A 21,072-nucleotide genomic window follows, 5' to 3' on the forward strand; every position below is an offset into this window, starting at 1 on the left:
AGAACACGGTAAGGCGCACAGCGCGCAGATGCCTAGAGAACGCAACGCGGCGACACCATCAGCAGGTGGTCGCGCGCTCGTAGACAGTCAGGATACAGGCACCGTCACGCCTCCCCCGAACCCAGACAACATGACTTCACAAACAGCGAACGGCGGCATGCCACCGCCACCTAAGCCTAAGGGCAAAAGCAAGCAGCGCACATCTCTTTTCCCCGACCTCTCCTCTTTTCCTCAGAGTCAGACACAGGACGACAACCGGCGGGTCACAGTAGACACCGGTGTCGCGCTACAACAAGAGATTGATAAAGCTTACCAGAAGGCCTTCGAGCGAGAAGAAGGTGGTGAGATTGACTTTACAGAACTGTTCGAGTTCAAGCTCGAAGAGAACCCAGGCGGCGACCTAGACGAGGTGTATCTATCACTCGACGAGGCAGAACACATTCTCGCATCCGAATACCAGAATGTCACCCCAGACAACCTCACGACCCTTGCATCCCAACACCCGAAGACCACCCACGACTTCGTGCTACAAGCAGTCAACACGGCAATTACTAAGGGCAGACAACTCGATGTAATGGAGCGAGCCAACGACCTCCAGAACACCCAGTACACCACGCTGTACACCGAATACGACCGCATCTACAAGATGCTGCGAAGTGAAGAGCTTGTCACACAGAAAATGGCAGCAGATCTCAAGAGCAAGAAGGATTGCGACCCAGCTAAGTTGCAAGAGCTGGGGAAGAAATACAAGGAAGCCAACAACCTGTGCAAGCAGTTCAGCGAGATCTGCGAGAAGGAGAAGAAGAAGGCACAAGATGCTGAGGCGAAGAACCAGGCCCTGCAACAAGAAGTCGATGACCTGAAGGCTCGGCTTGAGGCAGGAGACACCACACAGAACGGAGGCAGGGGCCGCTCAGGCCGCCGACCCTCTCGTTCCCGCCCACGCGAGACCTCACTCGAGCAGCTGTTGCGTAGGTATCGCGGAGCTGCTGGTGGAGGGGGCGGTGGCGGTGGTGGTGATAACGATAACGATGGAGACGACGATGACCGTGGCGACAATGGCCGAGGACGTGACAACGACCGTCCGCGACCAGGACCCAACAACAGTCGTGACTCGAGAATGCGCAACACCCGCACCCAGACACCACTGGTTGACCTTCCAGAACGTCTCTTCACCATTGACCGCACCCTTACTCGCGGCATGGAGATCGGCAAGGGTGTGCCCGACCCTAAGCACTTCAAGAACGATGACGACCCCAATTTCGACAGCTGGTACAGCAGTGTTCTCCTAAAGCTGACTGTAGCAACCTTCCGCACTGAGGCAGATGGTCTGCGCTTCGTGTATGGGTGGACACAAGGTGATCCTCAGCGAAGCATCAAGCCGAGGATCCCTGTGCCTGGACAGCAGTCCTTCAACGAGTTCAAGACTGGAGAAGAGTTGTTAGACTGGATGACACGCCAATATGGCACACGCAATGAGGGAACCAAGGCTATGGTTGACATTGCTACCTGCAAGCAAGAACAAGGCGAAACCTTTGTAGCCTTCTATGCCCGCTACTCGAAGTTGCGCGCCTGGATGTCATGGACCGATGAGACCGAGCTCATGCTGTTCCGCAACCGACTGAACCGCAAGTACTTCATCAAGACCTTCGGCGACCGCGAAGTCGACCGCCGCCTAGACAGCATGCAAGACGTTATCGAGGAGTGCACCGCACTGGACGAGAGTTTCTACGAGACAGATCGACTATACCCGCAGAAGGAGCGCCCCCGGGGCAATGGCAACTCGAACAGCAATGGCGGCCAGAACAACCAGAACAACGGCAACGCAGTTGCTAGTGCCGCTGCCGGTGTAGCAGGTGCCTTGGTACAGCGCCCACTACAGTACGCTGGTACCAAGAAGAAGGAGGATCTGCCGACACATCTACAGAACCTGCCTGCGCTCAACCGTGAGCAGCGCGAAGACCTTAAGAAGCAGGGTAAGTGCTACCGCTGCCGTACAGGTTCTCACGTGTCGACCAACCCTGAATGCCCAATGTATGGGTACGATGGCGACTATCGCCCACCGCGTCCACGCAATACCACGCCGAATCCGAACGCGAACCTCAGTTCCCTAGCCGCCGATCCGCGGCAGGGAAATGGCACGACCGCTGCCTAAGCGTGGCAGACAGCGGTCACCCGAACTTCCTAGGACAGAAAGAGCATGAGATTGAGAGACACGGAACGCAAGAGACGGTAACAGACTATAGTGAGGAGCTTAAGATATCGGCATGCGCACTGGATAAGCAACAGCCAGCTGTGTACCCTCACATAGTGTTACCCGTAATGATACAACAGAGAAAGGCTCGAGGCCTTGTAGATTCTGCTTCCACCTCTCTCTTTCTTGACTGGAAATTCACACGCAAATACACAATACCCCTGATCCCTTTGACGCAAAGCCGACGACTAACACTGGGAGATGGAACGGCCACTGCGCGGCAGATTACACACGCGGCCCCTGTAGACGTAGTCATAGGCGATCATCACGAGCAAATGTTATGCTACGTCACCGACCTCGAATACGACATCGTCTTTGGCCTGCCGTGGCTTACAGCGCACAACCCAAACATCTTCTGGGAGACAGGCGAGGTGGCATTCAGGTCGGATTACTGCTTTGGTCACTGTCTACAGAATAAGACACCGACAACAGTGCAATCCCTGAACCACCGCGAGAAGAAGAAGCAGGCACTAGTACGGTACGGACCAGAGCCCTTCACTGGAGATGCAGCGAGCTTCACAGCAGGAGGGGCAGAGCTGAATGTCTCATCATATGACCTGGAAGACATAGACGATGAAGAAGTGGACTGCCAGGGCGTTTCTCAACGCGCGTGGGGGATGTACGCGCACCGGCCTGGGGCTGAGTGCTTCTACATCATGCCCACTAGGCGTGAGAGCGACGGCGGAGAGCTTAAGCTGAGTGCAATGGCTGCTGATGATCTGGACCAATTCTTAAACAAGCAGTTCAATCACAACCCGAAGGAGAAGTTGCCGCCAATGTACCACGATATTGCGGACGCTTTCTCAGCTAAGGATCATGAAGGACTCCCACCTCACCGACTAGGCGTAGATCATGAGATTCACATTAAGCCTGATGGTCCACAAGAGCCACCATACCGCAAGCCCTACGGCCTAGCTGAGAAGGAGAACGAGGCAGTTAAGAAATGGCTAGACGAGCAAACATCTGAAGGGAAGGTGCGGAAAGCAGGGCAAAAGACGAACCAGTCTCCTGCACCAGTGCTGGTAGTACGTAAGCCTGGAGGTGGGCTGCGTGTTTGTATCGACTACAGAGGATTGAATGCGATCACTATCAAGAACCGGTATCCGATTCCCTTGATACAAGAGACGCTCAACCGCATGCACGGCAAGAAGTACTTCACAAAGCTGGACATTGTAGCAGCCTTCAACAAGTTACGGATAGCTGAAGGGCACGAGTGGTTGACAGCGTTTGCGACACGATACGGCATCTACGAGTGTCTAGTGTTGCCATTCGGCTTGTGTAACGGACCAGCATCGTTCCAATCATACATCAACAAGGTCTTGCAAGAACACCTAGACGACTTTGTGTCGGCCTACCTGGATGACGTACTTATCTTCAGTGACACCTTGGAGGAGCACATTGAACACGTGCGGAAGGTTCTCACCAAGCTACGCGATGCAGGACTTACAGTGGACATCGACAAAAGCGAATTCCACCAACAGAAGGTGAAGTATCTTGGGCTAATCATAACCCCTGACGGCATCGAGATGGACCCCGAGAAACTCGAATGTATTCAGACATGGGAAGCTCCTGAGAACCTGAAGGATGTCCAGGCCTTCCTTGGATTTGCCAACTTCTACAGGCGATTCATCGAAGCATTTTCGCGCATAGCTGCTCCTCTCACAAACCTGACCAAGTCGGACGGACCAGGCAATCACAAGAACAGAAGGATTCAATGGTCACTAGATTGCCAACGAGCCTTTGACAATTTGAAAGCTGCGTTCAGCAAAGCCGGCATGCTCGCACATTACGTGCCAGGCAGGGAAACAGTAATAGAGACAGATTCTTCAGATTTTGTGAACGCCGGCGTGCTTTCGCAGTATGACGAGAATGGTGTGCTACATCCTGTGGCCTTCTACTCGAAGAAGTTGAGTCCACAGGAGTGCAATTATGAAATCTATGATAAGGAACTGTTAGCCATCATCAAGGCTTTTGAGGAATGGAGACCCGAGCTCGCCTGCGAGGCAGATGATGAGGACTCACAGCCAGTCAAGATTTACACCGACCACAAGAACCTGGAATACTTCATGACGACAAAGCAGCTAAATCGGCGACAAGCGCGTTGGGCTGAGTTCTTGTCACAGTTCAACTTCAAGATAATATACCGTCCAGGACTTCAAGGTACAAAGCCAGACAGCCTGACGAGACGCAGCCAGGACCTTCCGCAGGGGGTGGACGACCCTCGGAACCAGCATCAGCATCAGACATTGCTGCCTCCTAAGCGATTCCTTAAGATCGCCTCACTACAGGCAACAGTAGAAGATGCGCCGGAAGAAGAGGAACCAGTACCGCTAAACCCTGAAGCTGAAGAGTTTATGCCTACAGAACGAGATGCGCCTACTGAACAACCGGCGACGCGTGAAAGTCAGCGGGAAGCCGAACTCGAGTATCGAATGTCGACGGCGTACGTAACCGATAACGAGCTCAAGACCGCGATTAAGGACCTGCAGAAAGACCGCACTCCTACACTGCTACAGAGAGCGAAGATTCACCCAGCACACTGCAAAGTGGATGGCGACCTGCTATATGTTCGAAACCAATACGACGGCTGGAGCTTATGGGTACCAAATGACCAAGCTTTACAGACCAGGATAATCAAGATAAACCATGACGCTCCAGCAGCAGGCCATCCAGGACGAGCTCGCACTTATGAACTCGTAGCACGTGAATTCTACTGGCCTGGATTAGCGAGATCCGTGCGCAGATACACCGCGAATTGCCGCACCTGCCGTACAACAAAATCTCTGCACTCCCAGCCACTAGGATTACTACAGCCACTTCCTGTTCCAGATCGGCCTTGGAAACACATTGCAGTCGACTTCGTTGTCGGACTCCCAGACAGCACTCTTGACGGCATGGTCTACAACAACATTATGACCGTCACTGACAGGCTCACTAAGGAAGTCGAGCTGATCCCTATTGGCGCAATGACAGCACAGAATGCGGCAAGGCTTTTCCTCAAACATGTGTTCTGTCGGCGCGGGTTTCCTGACACCATTACATCAGACCGTGGCAAGCAGTGGGTTGCTACCTTCTGGAAGAAACTCTGCAAGATGCTCCGCACAAATCGCAAGCTGAGTTCTTCGTATCACCCAGAAACTGATGGACAGTCAGAACGCACTAACCAGGCGATGGAACAGTATCTCCGCATGTTCACTAACGAGGCACAGGATGACTGGGCAGAATGGCTGTGCCTTGCTCAGTTCGCGATCAACAATCACCTGTCTGAGACTACTGGTGTGTCGCCGTTCTACGCCACCTTAGGATACAACCCTGAGTTCATAGAGCGAGTTGACCTGAACGCTGGAAAGGAGGGAGGACTGACCACTCTCCAGCGACTGGACGCGCGATCAGCAGAAACCTTTGTGCGTCGAATTTGCGAGCTTCACAAACACCTTCAAGAGAATATGCGAATGTCACAAGCTCTCCAAGCAGAGGCAGCAAACCGCCACCGAAGCATTCCTCCAGACTACAAGGTGGGTGATTGGGTGTATCTTAGCACCAAGAACATCCGCACGACTCGACCATCTAAGAAGCTGGACAGGAGATATGCCGGCCCTTACCAGATCACGGAAGTTATGCCGGCCAGACTCTCTTATCGACTGAAACTATCAGACGCTCTAGTAGGACTTGATAACTGCTTCCACACCTCACTACTACAACGAGCCGACCACCCCGATTTCCCACCACTTGAAGGGCAGCATCTGGCGCCGCCACCACCGATAACTATCGAACCTGACACCACCGAGGCTGATGCAGCAGCCGATGTAGTGGCAGCACCTACGCACATGTACGAGGTGGAAAAGATCCTTGACATGTACACCCGTAAGCGGGCAGGCAAGGTGAAGAAGGGGCACAAGCGCAAAGTAGATACATGGTACAAGGTGAAATGGGCTGGATATCAGAACGAGGAGGATGGTGAGACCTGGCAACCTGCAGAGGACATGCTTGAACACGCAGCCGCCGCTGTTGCAGACTTTCACCATAACCGGCCGGAGTTGTCTACGCCTGTAGGCTTCGCAGCTCCATCTGACTGGTCCCTACCAGCCACTGAGATACTCGGGCTCAACTCGATCAGGGTCATTCCGAAAGACACCGTCACGAATGAGTCGCCTCGAGCCTTGCCTCTAATAGAATCTGCTCCGCACATATTCGATACTCGAGTGGAGCCTACAGAGCCTGCAATGATACCCAACTTTGGTCATAAGGATCATACGCGAGTGCGAGCCGAAGACAGACTTAGATCTGGGGCAAGCCAGCTAACTAGGCAACATGTTTCTCGAAGGAAGCCGGTCGAGGATGGTCTTAATAGAGCGAATGCGATGTTATCGGATGACGACAGGGCACTAGAGGATGATTCGGCGTTCGCGCGATTATGGAGCTCGACAGGCAAGTGGCCTCACAAGGTGAATAACGCTCAGAGGACTGAGGCGTGTTTTGGGAGGGGGGGTACTGTCACGGGCAGCCCGCGACCCCTCACTGTAGCTGCGTCGGCCCGGCTGAACCGCGGACCTTCTGCATCGGGTTAGCGCGGCTTGGCTTTGCTTTATAACTTCGCCGCGCCTCGCGCTCCTCTTTCGTAGCTTCGTAGAACAACAACTATCTCATTCAGACCCTATGGTACGCGCGCCCTTACATACTCGTGCTATTAGTTAGTTAAAGATTAATCTCTTACTCTACTCCGCTACTATTAATCCAAACCTATTTAATATTAATCTAATTAAGAATAAGTTAGCTAAGGCTAAAGAAGGTTAAGAAAGAAGCTACCGAAGGGTAAAGAGGTTATTAAAGACTTAGTAAGCTTAAAGATTAATATTTGTAGTTAGATTAATTTAGAATAAGAGCGTACTTTTATACTTACGTTCTATACGAGCTACCTAATACTACGAGCTTCTAATAATACGGGAAGGCGCGAATACGCGTAAGAAGCTCGCGGCGAGGTCATCTAACGGGGTTAGTAAGCTCGTAGTAAGCTTAGGTAGTAGAGTTAAGCCGCGTAAGGTAGTTATATATACGGAGTAAAGTGAGCTAAAGGGTTATAGGCTAGGAAGCTACGACGAAGGAAGCTAAAGCTTTAGGGTCTCTTTTGTTATCGATTTAAGTATATAGGCGATCAGGCTGGCCGCCTCAGGCTGACATAGGTGTGTCAGGGTCTAGTAGGGGAGGATGTGACGTTCTTGTCCGAACACACCGCCGGCTTGGCGCTCAGCTTTGTATTTAGAGTTTTCTCAGGTAGCTTTTCTGTATCTCAGATTCACACTCGCCAAGGTTCTCACACATGGATATATTCGGAGAGCAATTTGGAGTCACGAAGAACGTTCATACGCCGACGGAGACATCGTTTGAGAAGTTTGTAATTGAAGCTGGCATACACGTGTCCCCATACGCCCTTTCGTCTTGGTTCACCAGAGGTAAACCGGCGGCCCAGTAGGCGTGGACTACTTCATTCTCCGAGCAAGATCGATCGCTCCAGATGAAGTGCAGCATCGGCTCTGGGGGCTCATATCTTCCACTTTCAGGACACTCAATAAAGAGGCCTCAGCCACGGCTGTACAATGGCACGAATGGTGCATCTCCCCTGCACCTGTAGCATCGCCAGAGCGGCTGGAGCATCAGTGGCGTCGATAGAAGCAGGGGATAGCATGCAGGGTCTCGGTGAGCTAAAGCAATATGAGGTCGACTCTTGACAGGCAAGTGTGGCAAGGCACAATGGCGATATTCATATGTTCTTCATACTAGGCATCTTGTTCGCGTGATGGCATCGATGTGAGCACTTCGTCAACATGGCCACAGAAGAATACGGGAAGGAGGATGAGAATTGGTTCCAAAAGGCCCTCAATTTGTCGCCACGGCTACGTCATCAACGTTCAGGAAGCGGAAGCAGCAACCAATCTGGGAAAAGACGTTCATGGCTGCGACCAATACCAGAATCGTTACACAAGGAACCCCAGCTACCGAAACCAGCCATGGCATCGAAGACGTTCCTCATAACGGGAGCTGGTCGAGGAATTGGACGAGGTCTGAGTCGGTTGCTGCTTCAAAAAGGACATCGCGTGATCCTAGTCGACTACAACCAGAAAGAACTGTACCACACTGCCGACAAGCTCGGTCAAACATTTCGAGATGGACACGACTTTGCAGCGATAGAATGTGACCTCCGAGATCCACAGCACATCAAAGGCGCCGCCGAAGCAGCACGACGAATGTTCTCAGGCAACCTCGACTGCCTCATCAACAATGCGGCGAACACCTCTGGCGTCGGTGGCTCGCATCTCTCAGAGCTGTCGTTGGAGGATTGGAATGCCTCGATCGAGACCAATCTCACGGCGCCAATGCTTATGAGCCAAGCTTGTCTTTCCATGCTGCAGAGCCAAGGCTCAAGATCGGCTGGTGGGTCCATTATCAATATGTCCAGCACTAGGGCTAAGATGAGTGAGCCGAATAATGAACCTTACTCGGCCACGAAGGCGGGACTTCTTGGGTTGACGCAGTCCATGGCGGTCAGCTTGGGAGGGCTCAGCATTAGGGTCAATGCGATCTTACCAGGCTGGATCAATGTGTCGAATGAAAACAAGGATGCCGATGAGGAAGGCCAGAGTTGGGAGGAAGGTTTGAACAAGAATGATCATGAGTGGCATTTGACTGGGAGGGTCGGTAAGGTTGAAGACGTTCTGAGAGCCGTGGAGTATCTGGTGGAGAGTGAGTTTGTGACAGGTGAGGAACTTGTGGTGGACGGAGGCGTGACGAAGAAGATGGTTTACCCCGAGGACTGAGGATACGTGGTTCTCCTGAGGTCGTGCTTCTAGGTGGAAGTCCGAAACCAGCAGATGTGGCTGCAAACCCCGAACAGGCATTCTTGTCGAAGTCATTCGCAAGAGACATGTCCCCATTCGCTGTACTCCAGACGAGCAAGGACGGATAAATCGGTGGGTCTGATGGTGTGCAAAATGGAGGACGTGTCGGTGATCCGACCGAGTCGCCAGAACGTCGAGCTTCCGAATAACATTCGCAGCCACGTGTCGCTGTTCTTAGGGCGTGATAAGTGTATAGAGATTGTTTATACAGTCGTGTCTGTCCAGTCCGAGACTCTTGCCGTCACCTTTCACGATAATCGCAACTACTGCCTCAACACGGTCTCTTGATGGCCTCCACTTGTAATAGCTCTTGTTGCTGGATGACTGTGGTCGATACTCGGGTCAGCACACGATGCAGCAGGTGGCCGTACACGAGGATGGAGATCAGACATCAGAAGTGGCGTCAACGCCGATAACATTGAGGTACAGCTTGCGAGGAATAAGCAGTTGGCAGTATCGTTCGTTTGCGATGACCTTGACTGCTCGAGAAGTCCGAAGGATGAGCTTTGGTCCTTGCGTATCTCTTCGAAGACGTCAATGCTGATGCAGTTGCTACCACAGGAAGTCGTAAGCCGAGCTCTCATGCTGTAAGCATTTAGCCCACACCACACTACTGTCGGCATAATGCATTGCATGGCGCTTTGCCATGGCTCAGAAGCCCAGGAAGCACTCCAGAAGCTATTAGCGGACACGAACAGAGATAAGAACTGCAGAGGAACAATCCTTCCAGCAGCGACACAGAAGCATTGTCCATACGATGTGTTTTGATTGGTAATCCAACAGCAGGAAGGCTGCGAAAGAGGAAAGTCGTCCGCCAGAGTTATGAAACTACTGTACCCCGTCTTCCTTCGTGGCAGACACGCAGCTCACGGACCATGGCCATGAAGAGGCGAACACGGCTCGCTAGAACCTCCGGAGGAAGCGCTCAGCAGAGCGTGCATCGGATAGGACATGTCTCCGGCGGCGCGGGCGAAGTGCGCTGTGCGCGCGCGCTCGAGCCTTCGATGTTCCGGAGTCGATACCAGCTCTTCGCAATCTCTTTGCGGCAGCGAGGCTGTCTCCGAGTGCACAATGCTCGTCTTGATAACAGCCGTGTCGTCGCCGAGAATTTGGCGTGGCATGGCCTTGACTGGGACAAGCTCCTGCCGTGCCTGCTTAACAAGCAACAGCACAATCCACGCTGAGAGAGCTTCGTGCCGTTTTCGTGCTTGGCACTCGGCAGCTTCGGCATGAACGACGTTGCATCGGCCATGCTTCGACGACTCTTGTTGCATCCAAGTATCGCCTCTAGCGCCTTGGTACAAGACGGCACTATCAGCGACATGCCAATCATAGAGACGGAAAGAGCGTCCGAGACGTCAAGGGCAAATCGTATTCTCTCGATTCTGCACTATCGGCCGCGGTGCCCTCGTGCTGCCATCACACTTGTCGCGTGAGGATGCTTGTCTTGTATCGCAGAGATAGAGGCGAACCATACCATAGGCGGAAACGCCTTAGCTGCACGCGGACCTAGCAACAAATTCGTCCAGTCGCACTTCGCCGCCGTTCTCTGTGATCATCACCAGAAGCAGCCAACCATACTCCACTTACCGCTCTGGTGGGAGACACGAGGTATGTTAAAGTGACTCTGCGACCCCTCGTAGCCGGCCCTTGTGCGTTTCATCTCGTTCACTTCTTTCGTGGCGACCTCACTTCAGCGCGGCAGTATGGCACAGAATCACGAGGACGCAGCTGCTGAGCTGCACGCGACATTTGAGAAGCGTAATGGCTCCATTGGTAACAGGCGGAGCGTCGACATGGCCGGAGCTAAGCTGCCCATCCAAGAGAAGGGCCCGGAGGTTGTCGATGCTGAGTTCGGCACCACGGAAGATGGTATGGAGCCGAATGAGCACGAGAAGAAGACTCTTCGACGTGTTGGTGATGCGTTCCCAAAGAGTGCATATTTGATCGCAGTGGTTGAGCTGTGTGAGAGATTCACCTGTGAGTATATCGGTGCGTTGCGATGGCAGGAGCTCAACGGCTGATGCCTTCCAGACTATGGCTGCCAAGGTCTCTTTCAGAACTACATCAACAATCATCCCGACGGCCGCGAAGGCCAGCGAGGTCTTGGTCTGGGTCATGCCGGTGCTACTGGCCTGAATACCTTCTTCCAGTTCTTCTGCTACCTCACCCCCATCCTTGGTGCCATCATCTCCGATCAGTACCTCGGAAAGTACAAGACCATCCTCCTTTTCGCTGCTGTATACTGGGTCGGCCTGCTCATCCTCTGGACCACCTCTCTCCCAGTCAGCATCGAAAATGGCGCAGCCCTTGGCGGATACATTGCTTCTATCATCATCATTGGCTTCGGCACGGGCGGTATCAAGAGTAACATCGCGCCGTTGATCGCAGACCAGTACACTCGACGCAAGATGGCCGTCAAGACACTCCCCAAGACGGGCGAGCGCGTTGTTATCGACCCAGCGATTACCTACCAGAGAATCTACATGATGTTCTACGCCTGCATCAACATCGGCTGCCTGTCCCTCCTCGCCACCCCATTCATGGAGAAGTACAAGGGTTTCTGGACCGCCTACCTTATGTGCTTCCTGATGTTCAACGTCGGCATTGGTGTCCTCATCTTCTGCCGCGGCAGATACATCGTCCGACCACCCCAAGGCTCCATCATTACCGACTCCTTCAAGGCCATCGGTATGATGATTGCGAGCCGCAACACTGATGCAGCCAAGCCATCCTGGCGTGCGGCCAACGGCAAGACGAGCCCAGTCCCGTGGAATGACCACTTCATCGATGAGCTCAAGCGTGCCCTCCGCGCCTGCAAGGTCTTCACCTTCTACCCAGTCTTCTGGGTATGCTATGGCCAATTCAGCTCCAACTTCGTGTCACAAGCAGCTCAGATGACTGGCCACGGCATGCCCAACGATCTAATGCAGAACTTCGATCCTATAAGCATCATCGTCTTTATCCCAATCCTCGACAAGCTCGTCTACCCAGCCCTGCGCAAGGCCAAGATCGAGCTCAAGCCCATCGCCCGTATCACCATCGGCTTCGTCCTGGCCTCCTTCTGCATTGCCTACGCAGCAATTGTCCAGCACATCATCTACCGCTCCGGCCCCTGTTACGGCGACCCACTCAAGTGCGACGCCGCCATCGCAAGCGACCCAGTCCGACCAAACAGCGTCCACATCGCAGTCCAAACACCCGCCTACGTCTTCATCGGTCTTTCCGAGATCTTCATCTCCGTCACCGGTCTGGAATACGCATACACCAAGGCCCCACCCAGCATGAAGTCCTTCGTACAGTCCCTCTACCTCTTCACATCAGCTATCGGATCTGCGCTGTCTGAGGCTCTCGTCCCAGCGACTGGAGACCCCGCGATTATGTGGATGTACACGGGTGTGTCGATCGTGGCGTTCTTGACGGCGATTGTTTTCTGGTTTACGTTCAGCCACTATGATAAGCAGGAGCAGCAGATGAACGAGCTTGATGCGAGCGATTATAGTGATAGTAAGCTGCAGAGCGAGGCGGGTAGCACGCACGATGGACAGCATGGGCAGGAGGCTCAGGGGGCTGAGGAGAAGATATAAGGTCTCTCTCCGATGGCTAGCTAGCGTTATGGATCACGTTGAATGTGAATATGAACGTTCGGTACGAAAATGACACAATCGCTCCAGTCTCTCTACTCGTTTTCTGGCATTGGCCCTTGCGCTCATTTTCCTTGTCACCTGCCACCCTGGTCTCACTGCACTCAAGGCATACCCTTCTGCAAAAAGAGGAAGGCAAAAGAACAATCGCCCTGGATCGAACAGCGCCATGAGACCGCAACCAAGATGCGACAAGCTCATCTTAGCTTGGGGCTCGTAGACATCATTCCCACCCAGAAGAATGACTACCGTGGTAGCCACTGCGCCATTCCACCCAGAACGACTGTCAACAGCACGAGAACTCAGAATGAATATGAATGTAGCCTCACCTTCCTTCCTCGTGCCGTCCTCTGCACCCGTAAGGAAGCTGCGAAAGTAGAATAACAACCCTTATAAGCTGATTAAGATCATGATGCGAACGACAAGCAGCCATGGCTCAACGGTCTGAATAATGTGACATCTCGTTGCACATTCACAAACATGCTTACGAACACCGGGTAACGCTAGATAGGCGTTGCTTTGGGGTTCGTCGCTGCGGTGGACGTTGGTCTGTGGCTGTCTGTGCTTTTTGCCATTGCAAGGTCTTGAATCATGATGTGATGATCGATATTGGGTGTGTCTTGACAGCACGAGCGCTGAGTTGTGAGGTATTACACGGACAGAGCCTCGGAGGACCTGGAACAGGGAGGATCTTCTTCGTGGATAAGCGGAAGCCGTGTACCTGCCCATAGGCTGACATATGATGGCATCTAATGTTGTCCTCTTAGACAAATCGCCGCTGGAGCTCAAGTATCTTCTTCTTCCTCACGCCGTATCGCAGCCTCAATACGATCTGTCATATCCGTGCCAGTCTTCTCCGTCGCATCTGGTGCACTCTCTGTCTCTTCTTGCGCACTCATCTGCGCACCAAGATCTTTCAGAAACTCATCGGCCTTTCTCTTCGCACTCTTCTTCCTGATCTCTTCCCTGCGCCTCTCGATCTCTGCTCTTCGCTCACTCATCTTGCCATCCCTCTCCTTCCTCCTCTTCTCTGTCTCTTCCCTTTCTTTCTCCAAATTCTCCATCTGCCGCTTCCTCTCTTCGGCATCGCCACTAAATTGGAAGAAGCCAGTACCCTTTGTCCTGATCTCCTTGTTGCTATCGAAATGTTCTTCAGGTGGAGGAGTGAGGGACTTGTCCCTCTTCTTGGCAAGCTCAGACATAGCGTCCCAGGTTTGTGTATCCGGGTTGAAAGCCTCGTGCTGGATCGTGTCGCCATATATCACGTTTGTCGGCGCAGAAGGTCGTGCTGCATCAGCTCCCTGGGCGCCTTCGTTCCTTCTTCGCGATGTCTCAGCGCGCATGGCGTCTAGTTTCGTGCCTTTCCGTGTGCGGCCGAACTCATCGAGATACTCCACCTCTTCTCCAGCGCCATCATCACTGTCCGGATCATCATCCGAATCGTCCTCCTTGCCTTCAGCTCTAGCATCTGCCCACTTTGCATCAAAGTCTACTGCATACTTCCCATCCTCATCCTCTACATCGCCCCTCTTCATGGCAGCATACAGCCGCGCCTTCTCCTCCATCTTGCGCTTACTCCGCTCCCAAGCGCTGGCATCGAGCGGATCGCTCTTGGTGCTGTGCTTTTGTTGGAAAGTGCCGGCATTGTCGGCTTCGAGGTCGCGATTCGCTCGCTTGGCGCTGTTCCTGTTGTGTGTTGTGAAGATGTCCTCTTTCTTTGGGCGCGATCGTGCTGGTGCTGACTTTGCGTTTGAGGTGGTGGAGGCGTTGATGAGGGAGCTGAGCTGGGAGGTGAAGGAGAGCGTGCTGCTGGAGGAGATCTCGCGGCCGTTGGAGAGGTTGCGCTGTTTGCGGTCGAGGTTGGTGAGGTGTGTGTCCTTGTGGGAGGCCATCTTGTTGATTGTGGTAGGAGGTTGGTGGTGGTAGACTAAATGGAAGGTGATCCGACATCGCAGTTGGTGCTTGGTGGGATGTCGATGCCCCTCTTGAAGGACAGCTTTTGGTAAATCACGACGGTAACATTCACCCAATACACACAATGTCAGCCAAACAAGTCTTCGTCGCAGTCATCGGCCTGGGAGGCGTCGGTAAAGCCTTCCTCAGCCAGCTCTCCTTCCTCCAGCAGCGACTGTCCAAGCAGAACCCACCCATCGACCTCCGCCTTGTTCTCGCGCGCCGAAGCACGAAACAGCTCTTCAGCAGCAACTTCGAGCCCTTGAACGTCCAGACCGTCGCACAGGATCTCGACAAGAATGGATCGCCTCCTCCGCCTTTCAACGAGACATTTGGCCAACTCGCTCGTGCGCCAGGAAAGGTCGTTCTCGTAGACAACACTTCCGATCAGGGCCTTGCCTCCCTCTACCCGATGGTCTTGCAGCGCGGCATCAGCATTGTCACTCCCAACAAGAAGGCTTTCTCCGACAAGTACGATCTGTGGCATTCCATCTTCAGCTCTGCAGCCAATGGCACTGGGTCACCAAGCAACGGCTACATCTTCCACGAATCCACAGTTGGAGCCGGCCTACCCGTCATATCCTCCCTGAAAGAGCTTGTCGAGACTGGTGACGAGGTTGCAAAGATCGAGGGTGTCTTCTCAGGCACCATGTCCTTCCTCTTCAACTCCTTCCAGCCAGTCGGTGGAGGAGGCGGCACATTTGCTGCAGAGGTGAAGAAGGCGAAAGGTCTGGGTTACACTGAGCCCGATGCGAGAGACGATCTCAACGGTCTGGACGTCGCGCGAAAGCTCACAATCCTCGCACGTATTGCTGGCCTACCAGTCGAGTCGCCTACCTCTTTCCCCGTCCAGAGCTTGATACCAAAGGACCTCGAGTCGGCACAATCAGGCGACGACTTCTTAGAGAAGCTACCACAATTCGACAGCGAGATGGAGAAGATTAAGGACGAGGCAAGCAAGGAGGGTAAGGTCGTGAGGTTTGTTGGCAGCATCGACGTGGCCTCGAAGCAGGTCAAGGTTGGCCTTGAGAAGTTCGACGTCAGCCACCCGATTGCAGCATTGAAGGGCAGTGACAACATCATCAGCTTCTACACCAAGCGATACGGCAGCAACCCGCTAATCATCCAAGGTGCCGGAGCTGGCGGCGATGTCACGGCAATGGGTGTTACTGGCGATCTTCTAAAGGTTGTGCGTATGCTGCAATGAGCAGTGCACATGGTCGAAACGTTTCAGTAGCAGGCCATATACCCACCAAAAGCGATGCAGCGTTCACGGCTATCATTCTACGCCTCCCATGATACTTCAATGGTTCAGGCAAGTATCCGCCATAGCAGCATATTCACGGTAACGCCGCAGCAGTGCAAGACATACATTACTGACCAACACCACGAACTTCCACTTCAACTACCAAAATCATGCACATCCATCTCTACCTCCTTGGGATAACATTGCCATACTCAAGCAACAGGAAGCAACAAGCAGCCAAAAAGCAGTCACCCATGACCGAGGATGTAACTCACGCGAGATTCAGCTCCGAACGATATGCATCTCGTTCACCGCGCCGAAGACAACGCTGTTATGTAGCTAGACATTGGGAAATGCCCCGCCGTACCACTCGACCATGGGGGACCGCCTTGTGTGCATGCAGATGTTATTGATATACATACCTCTATGATCCTGTCACTTGTGAGCAATGAGCAAGGCGTGACCGTCAACATCGCAAGCAAGAAGAGGAACATTCACACACCACAGTACCCCTTCAGCACCGTCAATTGTCCTGGGTCGGATGGCGCAATAGCTAGCTAACCGTCGTACTCTTGCAGCTCCGATTCTTTGACAGCTCGATAACGGTAGACAAGCAGTACGATCTAGGGCGGTCGTCATGCCTTCCCGCCTGGACAACCTTGATGGGTCCTCCGTACCTCTACGTTCACATGTCACCCCCAAACTTCCGGATCAAATCGGGAACGCTCAACGGCACGGCCGGCACGCCTCGGACCTGGTGTTTGCCGTTGGTGGCCGTCTGTAAAAAACCAATCGTCAAAGTCATTGTTTGTATCACCATGGAGTATGAAAGTGCATGATGATGTATACATGTAGGATGCAACGATACATGTAGGTTGTGGTGGTGGAAGGAGATGGTGTACATGATGTGCATGGAGCTTTCGCTCAGGTGTGTGATCTTGTTGATGTCCTATACAGTAGCTACTCTTTTCAGTGTTAGGTAGGTATGTCTCCATCTAGATGGTCCTGTGCTGCAGGGTAGTTAGGTGTCTAATGGCTCGTCTCCTTCGTTCTACTTAGATGCTCTCGTAAGAGGTTGGTCCGTTTTTGCTCCTCAAAATATTTTCTGCCAGCTGAGCAATTATGTGTCTCGGCGGAACCTGAGATACAAATTGCATTGCGAACAGGTCAACAAGTTGCATTGCGAACAAGTTGCATTGCGAACTCGGAGCGGCTCGTGGGCGCCACTGTGGCAGCAATCCTGGTGTATGCTGGCTAAGTATCTCCTCCCAGCTTCGTCGTTGTATGGTCGATTCGACTGAACCGCTGCGGGGCCGAAATGCATCATTTTGTTTGGTAATGCTGGCGGGTAGTATGTCTAGCTCAAAGAGCTGTTCTTGAATGACTTGATAACCCTGATCATACTGTCCTCATCCCGGTCTAGAAGTGGCGGCTCTCCACCGAAACTGAGCCCAGTCATACAATTTTGGTCGAGAGCGAAAGTTTGCGCGCTTCCAGGTCGTCGAAGGTGCCATGTCCATCCAAGCAGGCATGGCAGAGTAGCCTCTTTGCGTGTTGGCATAGCTGCGAATCGACTGTCCAGATCGAAACCACTTAAAGGCGATCCGGATGCCGAACAGAATGCCGATCACCAGACAAAGCTTGAACAGAATCCAGATATAGGATGACTCTGAAACAACATCGGCATGTGAGACAATGTCGGAGTATCGTAGGACCTGGTGATCCTTGTCGAGCGCTGCCACGCGGTATCGAGCAGACTGTTCCTCTGCCGACGATAAACTTGGCAGGTCGAAAGTGCCCTCAAAGCCGACCCTTGGAATGATATCGATGCTCTCAAAGCTCTCTTCACTGACCTTTGCTGGTGTGCCATCGACTCGTCGCAAGTCTTCGGTGGCTACAGCGTGATCGTCGAAAGATACTTCCAGCGACCAGGAAGCCACCTCTGTGGCGCCATTCCAGCTTACGTAAAGGGCATCGTCGTCAATCTTGAGTTGCGGCGGCGTACTTGGGGTTCCATGCCAGTTCAATGCCTTCGTTGTGCGGTAAGACTTCATGCGCTCAAACCAGTAGAACCAAGATGCGCCCAAGTGGGTCTCACACATCAAGTCGCCTTCTGCCGTGTACTCTGAATAAGCCGCTGCGGAGCCCCATCCCACGAAGATCTGTTGATCGTTTTCTGGCAATGTTTGAACAGAGCCTTGCGAAGATGCAAGAATGCCTTGCAGCGACGACAGCTCATGAACTAGCTTAGCAGTCTTGTTGGGTATGTCCAGCTGGATGAAAAGTGCCCGCGAGTGCGAGGCATCTTTGTGCAGAGGTCCAGCTTTCTGATTGTCGAAGAGCGTGATGATCCCATCCTTCTCCGAGAACCAACGAGCGTCATGTTGCCATCTGAAATCTGTGGCTTTGCCATCCGAGAGATCCTTGAATTGGTTGTCCCGCCCGCCCAGAATCCACAGCGTCTCTCCCGCAGGACTGACGCAAACAACATGGTGAAAGTGCCTCGAGGAGATGATGTAGTTGCCCTGTGAGTCCTTGTCTACGCTGTTCAGATGGTAGAAGTCGAAAGGAATGCTCTCCCAGTACCCTCCAAATGGGTTCGTCATGTATGTCTCCACAGGGTCGAAATGGTCAGAAGCCCGCCACTGGCATAACAGCTCGCCAGTCTCAATGTTGATCTCCTGGAAAAGGTTGTCCACGATCCAGCCTTCGAGACCCCGCCCATGTCCCATCCCTCGTAGGTCCGCATTAGTAGTGGTGTAGACAGTCAATAGTCCAGTGCCCTGTGGTGTGATCTTGAATTCATGAAGATCCCCAAACAACTCATCTCCAACAGCGGTGACCATCCGTACCACCTGATACGTCGAGTCAAGCATGAAATAGAGCCCTTTCCCAGATGTTGCTGCTTTCTCGCCGGACCAGAGAGTCAAATAGTCCTCGCCGTTGTAGTGCTGCACCTTGAGGTTCGCTGTCGCTCCAAAGTCGTCCGATGTCCAGACCAGGCCACCTTTACTGTCGAGAATCATCGGTCCTGGCCGCGCAACTGAAGGCCCATTGGGTGTGAGGAGGATGTGACCTTGGTCACACTTGTCGTTCCATCGTACGTGTTTCGCCTGGGGTCCAGACAAATTAAATGAATTGTATTGCTGAATAGGATATAGCCCGTACACCCCCCAGTCAAAGAAGGTCGAATCCAAGCTCGGAATGATGAAGGCCACGATTGGCAAAATACATTGGTGAAAGACAAATAGGAAAGTCAGCAGAGCAGCGGCGATCAAGATGCATCGGAGGGCCGTCCGTAGGTGCTGGAGCCCATGGGCCCAAGGCATGGTCTGCGAAGAAGACAGTGGCGATGAAAAGCTCCCGCTCCTCACAACAAGAAAGAAGCTCGATCAACAAGAAGTTGATGCACAGCAAGACGCATCATGAGACGCAAAGCAGAACGTCGAAGGCAGGTGTGCAAGGACCAACGTAGCCCCACGCGACATGCTGGTAAGGGCGCTCTTGGCAAAGACCCAAGCCCGTAGCCATGATGCTGGGCGAGGAAGGATGTGCAGCCGGGTTGGCGATATTAACGACAAGCGCGAGAGAGGCGCGTGAGGCGCAGCACATGGCGAGTCGGCAGTCGCACGCATGTCACTTGAGTCTTGAGCCAGGACGTGTCAATCCACACATGTGCACGATGTGCTGCCCTCCAGACAGCAATTGCGCGTCCGTGGAGCATCCCTTTCTCAATCGCTGTTTCCGCCACTTGCCAAGTCCCTTTGATGCCCGGGCGGGTGTCGAGGTGTTTCATGCCGTGAGGCTAATGAAGCTCCGCAGCAAAATGCGAAATTGTTTCTGGGCCATCGGTTGGCTTTCCCGACCAGATCCGGGTCCCAAAGATCTGGCAATTGGAGGCTGCATGAACATGGCGCCACACTGCTGGCGCGCTGCAGGCACCGAGCATTGTCAACAATAGACTATGCCACTGTGCTTGCAAACAGTTGCGCGTTGTTTCTCCATCCCAAGGGCCAACATGATCGCAGCCGGTGACGACTTCCTACATGTATCCTGAGGCTACATGTATCGAAGGTGGTCCCGCTAGAAAGGCCAAGAAACGCCACTGTCGAAGCGATGCCGACTTGCGCACCCTGGCGGCGTGGCATGACCCGCAGCGGTTCTGTGATGATTGTTCGCAGCTGTCGTCGAAGACTTGAAGTGCCAGCCGTGAGAGGTCCCCTTGCAAGCTGGTCGGCCGAGAGTTCTTGGTCAGTCGCTCAGTCGGTCAGTCGGCGCAATTCCCCTCCGATACGATGGCTACGAGGAACGAATGCGACTCCGACGAAAGCTGTGAGCAGTGTGAGGGTGTGCTGAGGTCCATCACGATTCACGTGGTGAGGAGAAGACGGGTTGCGTTGCGCCAGCGCGGGAGCTCTCTGTTGCGGAGACATGCCTCCGTCTTGGTTGCACAGTTGCAGTTCATGCTGCGGGCCCAGAGTCCTCGAAAGGTGATGCAAGATCCGTAGCTGCGTCGACGAGGCATGGCAGGAGGATATGCATCGAAAGATCCTGTGAGCTCTAAGCTCTACCCGTGGACCTTGCCGAGCATCACTGTGAACACAGCTGCTTTGCGGAAACGGTGACTTCAAACGCCCAATTCGAGCCTGAAGATGAGCTGAGGTTCAAATAGGATATCTTCGAGCCTTCCTCTGGGGACGCCTGAAAGGCTGACATGTCGTGTCCGCGCGATGCGAATGCGCAGTCGCGCCGTCGATCCAGCTGACTGGACCTGCAGCTGATGCTATTGGTCTGCTGTACGACCATCGCGATGGTCAGGCTTCCGAGCCCGAGCAATTGTTGTACAACGACCAGCAACAACACAACAGCAACAAAAGAGTATTCGTCAAGGATATTGAATGGGTGAAGGACAGACGATCCGGCAGTCCAGCAGATCAACATCTTGAAGAAAGACTTCTCGTGGATTCGGATTCGCGCTCAACCCGAGTGAACCCATCCAGGCACTATTATGCAAAGACTGTCATCTCATGACCAGGATGCGACATAAGTTCATAGACAGTAACTGGCCCGACAGTATTTGAC

General features: G+C 53.3%; 5 protein-coding genes across 5 annotated transcripts; 3 read left to right on the forward strand and 2 right to left on the reverse strand.

Annotated features, from left to right (window-relative positions):
- Positions 1-8,076: 8,076 nt before the first annotated feature.
- CLAFUR5_10504 (uncharacterized protein) lies at positions 8,077-9,066 on the forward strand (the record flags this gene model as incomplete). Its single annotated transcript, XM_047909652.1, has 1 exon — positions 8,077-9,066. The coding sequence occupies one exon, from the start codon at positions 8,077-8,079 to the stop codon at positions 9,064-9,066; it is 990 nt and encodes a 329-aa protein (XP_047763984.1).
- Positions 9,067-10,853: 1,787 nt separating this feature from the next.
- On the forward strand, positions 10,854-12,734 carry CLAFUR5_10505 (Peptide transporter PTR2; the record flags this gene model as incomplete). The annotated part of the gene is made up of 2 exons (XM_047909653.1): positions 10,854-11,127; positions 11,182-12,734. The coding sequence occupies 2 exons, from the start codon at positions 10,854-10,856 to the stop codon at positions 12,732-12,734; spliced, it is 1,827 nt and encodes a 608-aa protein (XP_047763985.1).
- Positions 12,735-13,576: 842 nt separating this feature from the next.
- Positions 13,577-14,683, reverse strand: CLAFUR5_10506 (uncharacterized protein; the record flags this gene model as incomplete). Its single annotated transcript, XM_047909654.1, has 1 exon — positions 13,577-14,683. The coding sequence occupies one exon, from the start codon at positions 14,681-14,683 to the stop codon at positions 13,577-13,579; it is 1,107 nt and encodes a 368-aa protein (XP_047763982.1).
- A 146-nt stretch (positions 14,684-14,829) lies between these two features.
- On the forward strand, positions 14,830-15,951 carry CLAFUR5_10507 (Homoserine dehydrogenase; the record flags this gene model as incomplete). Its single annotated transcript, XM_047909655.1, has 1 exon — positions 14,830-15,951. The coding sequence occupies one exon, from the start codon at positions 14,830-14,832 to the stop codon at positions 15,949-15,951; it is 1,122 nt and encodes a 373-aa protein (XP_047763983.1).
- A 1,448-nt stretch (positions 15,952-17,399) lies between these two features.
- CLAFUR5_10508 (uncharacterized protein) lies at positions 17,400-19,319 on the reverse strand (the record flags this gene model as incomplete). Its single annotated transcript, XM_047909656.1, has 1 exon — positions 17,400-19,319. One exon carries the CDS (start codon positions 19,317-19,319, stop codon positions 17,400-17,402), a length of 1,920 nt encoding a protein of 639 aa, XP_047763988.1.
- Positions 19,320-21,072: the final 1,753 nt, after the last annotated feature.

The sequence above is a fragment of the Fulvia fulva genome, chromosome 7 (genome assembly GCF_020509005.1).
Source record: "Fulvia fulva chromosome 7, complete sequence".
Classification (NCBI taxonomy): Eukaryota; Fungi; Ascomycota; class Dothideomycetes; order Mycosphaerellales; family Mycosphaerellaceae; genus Fulvia; species Fulvia fulva.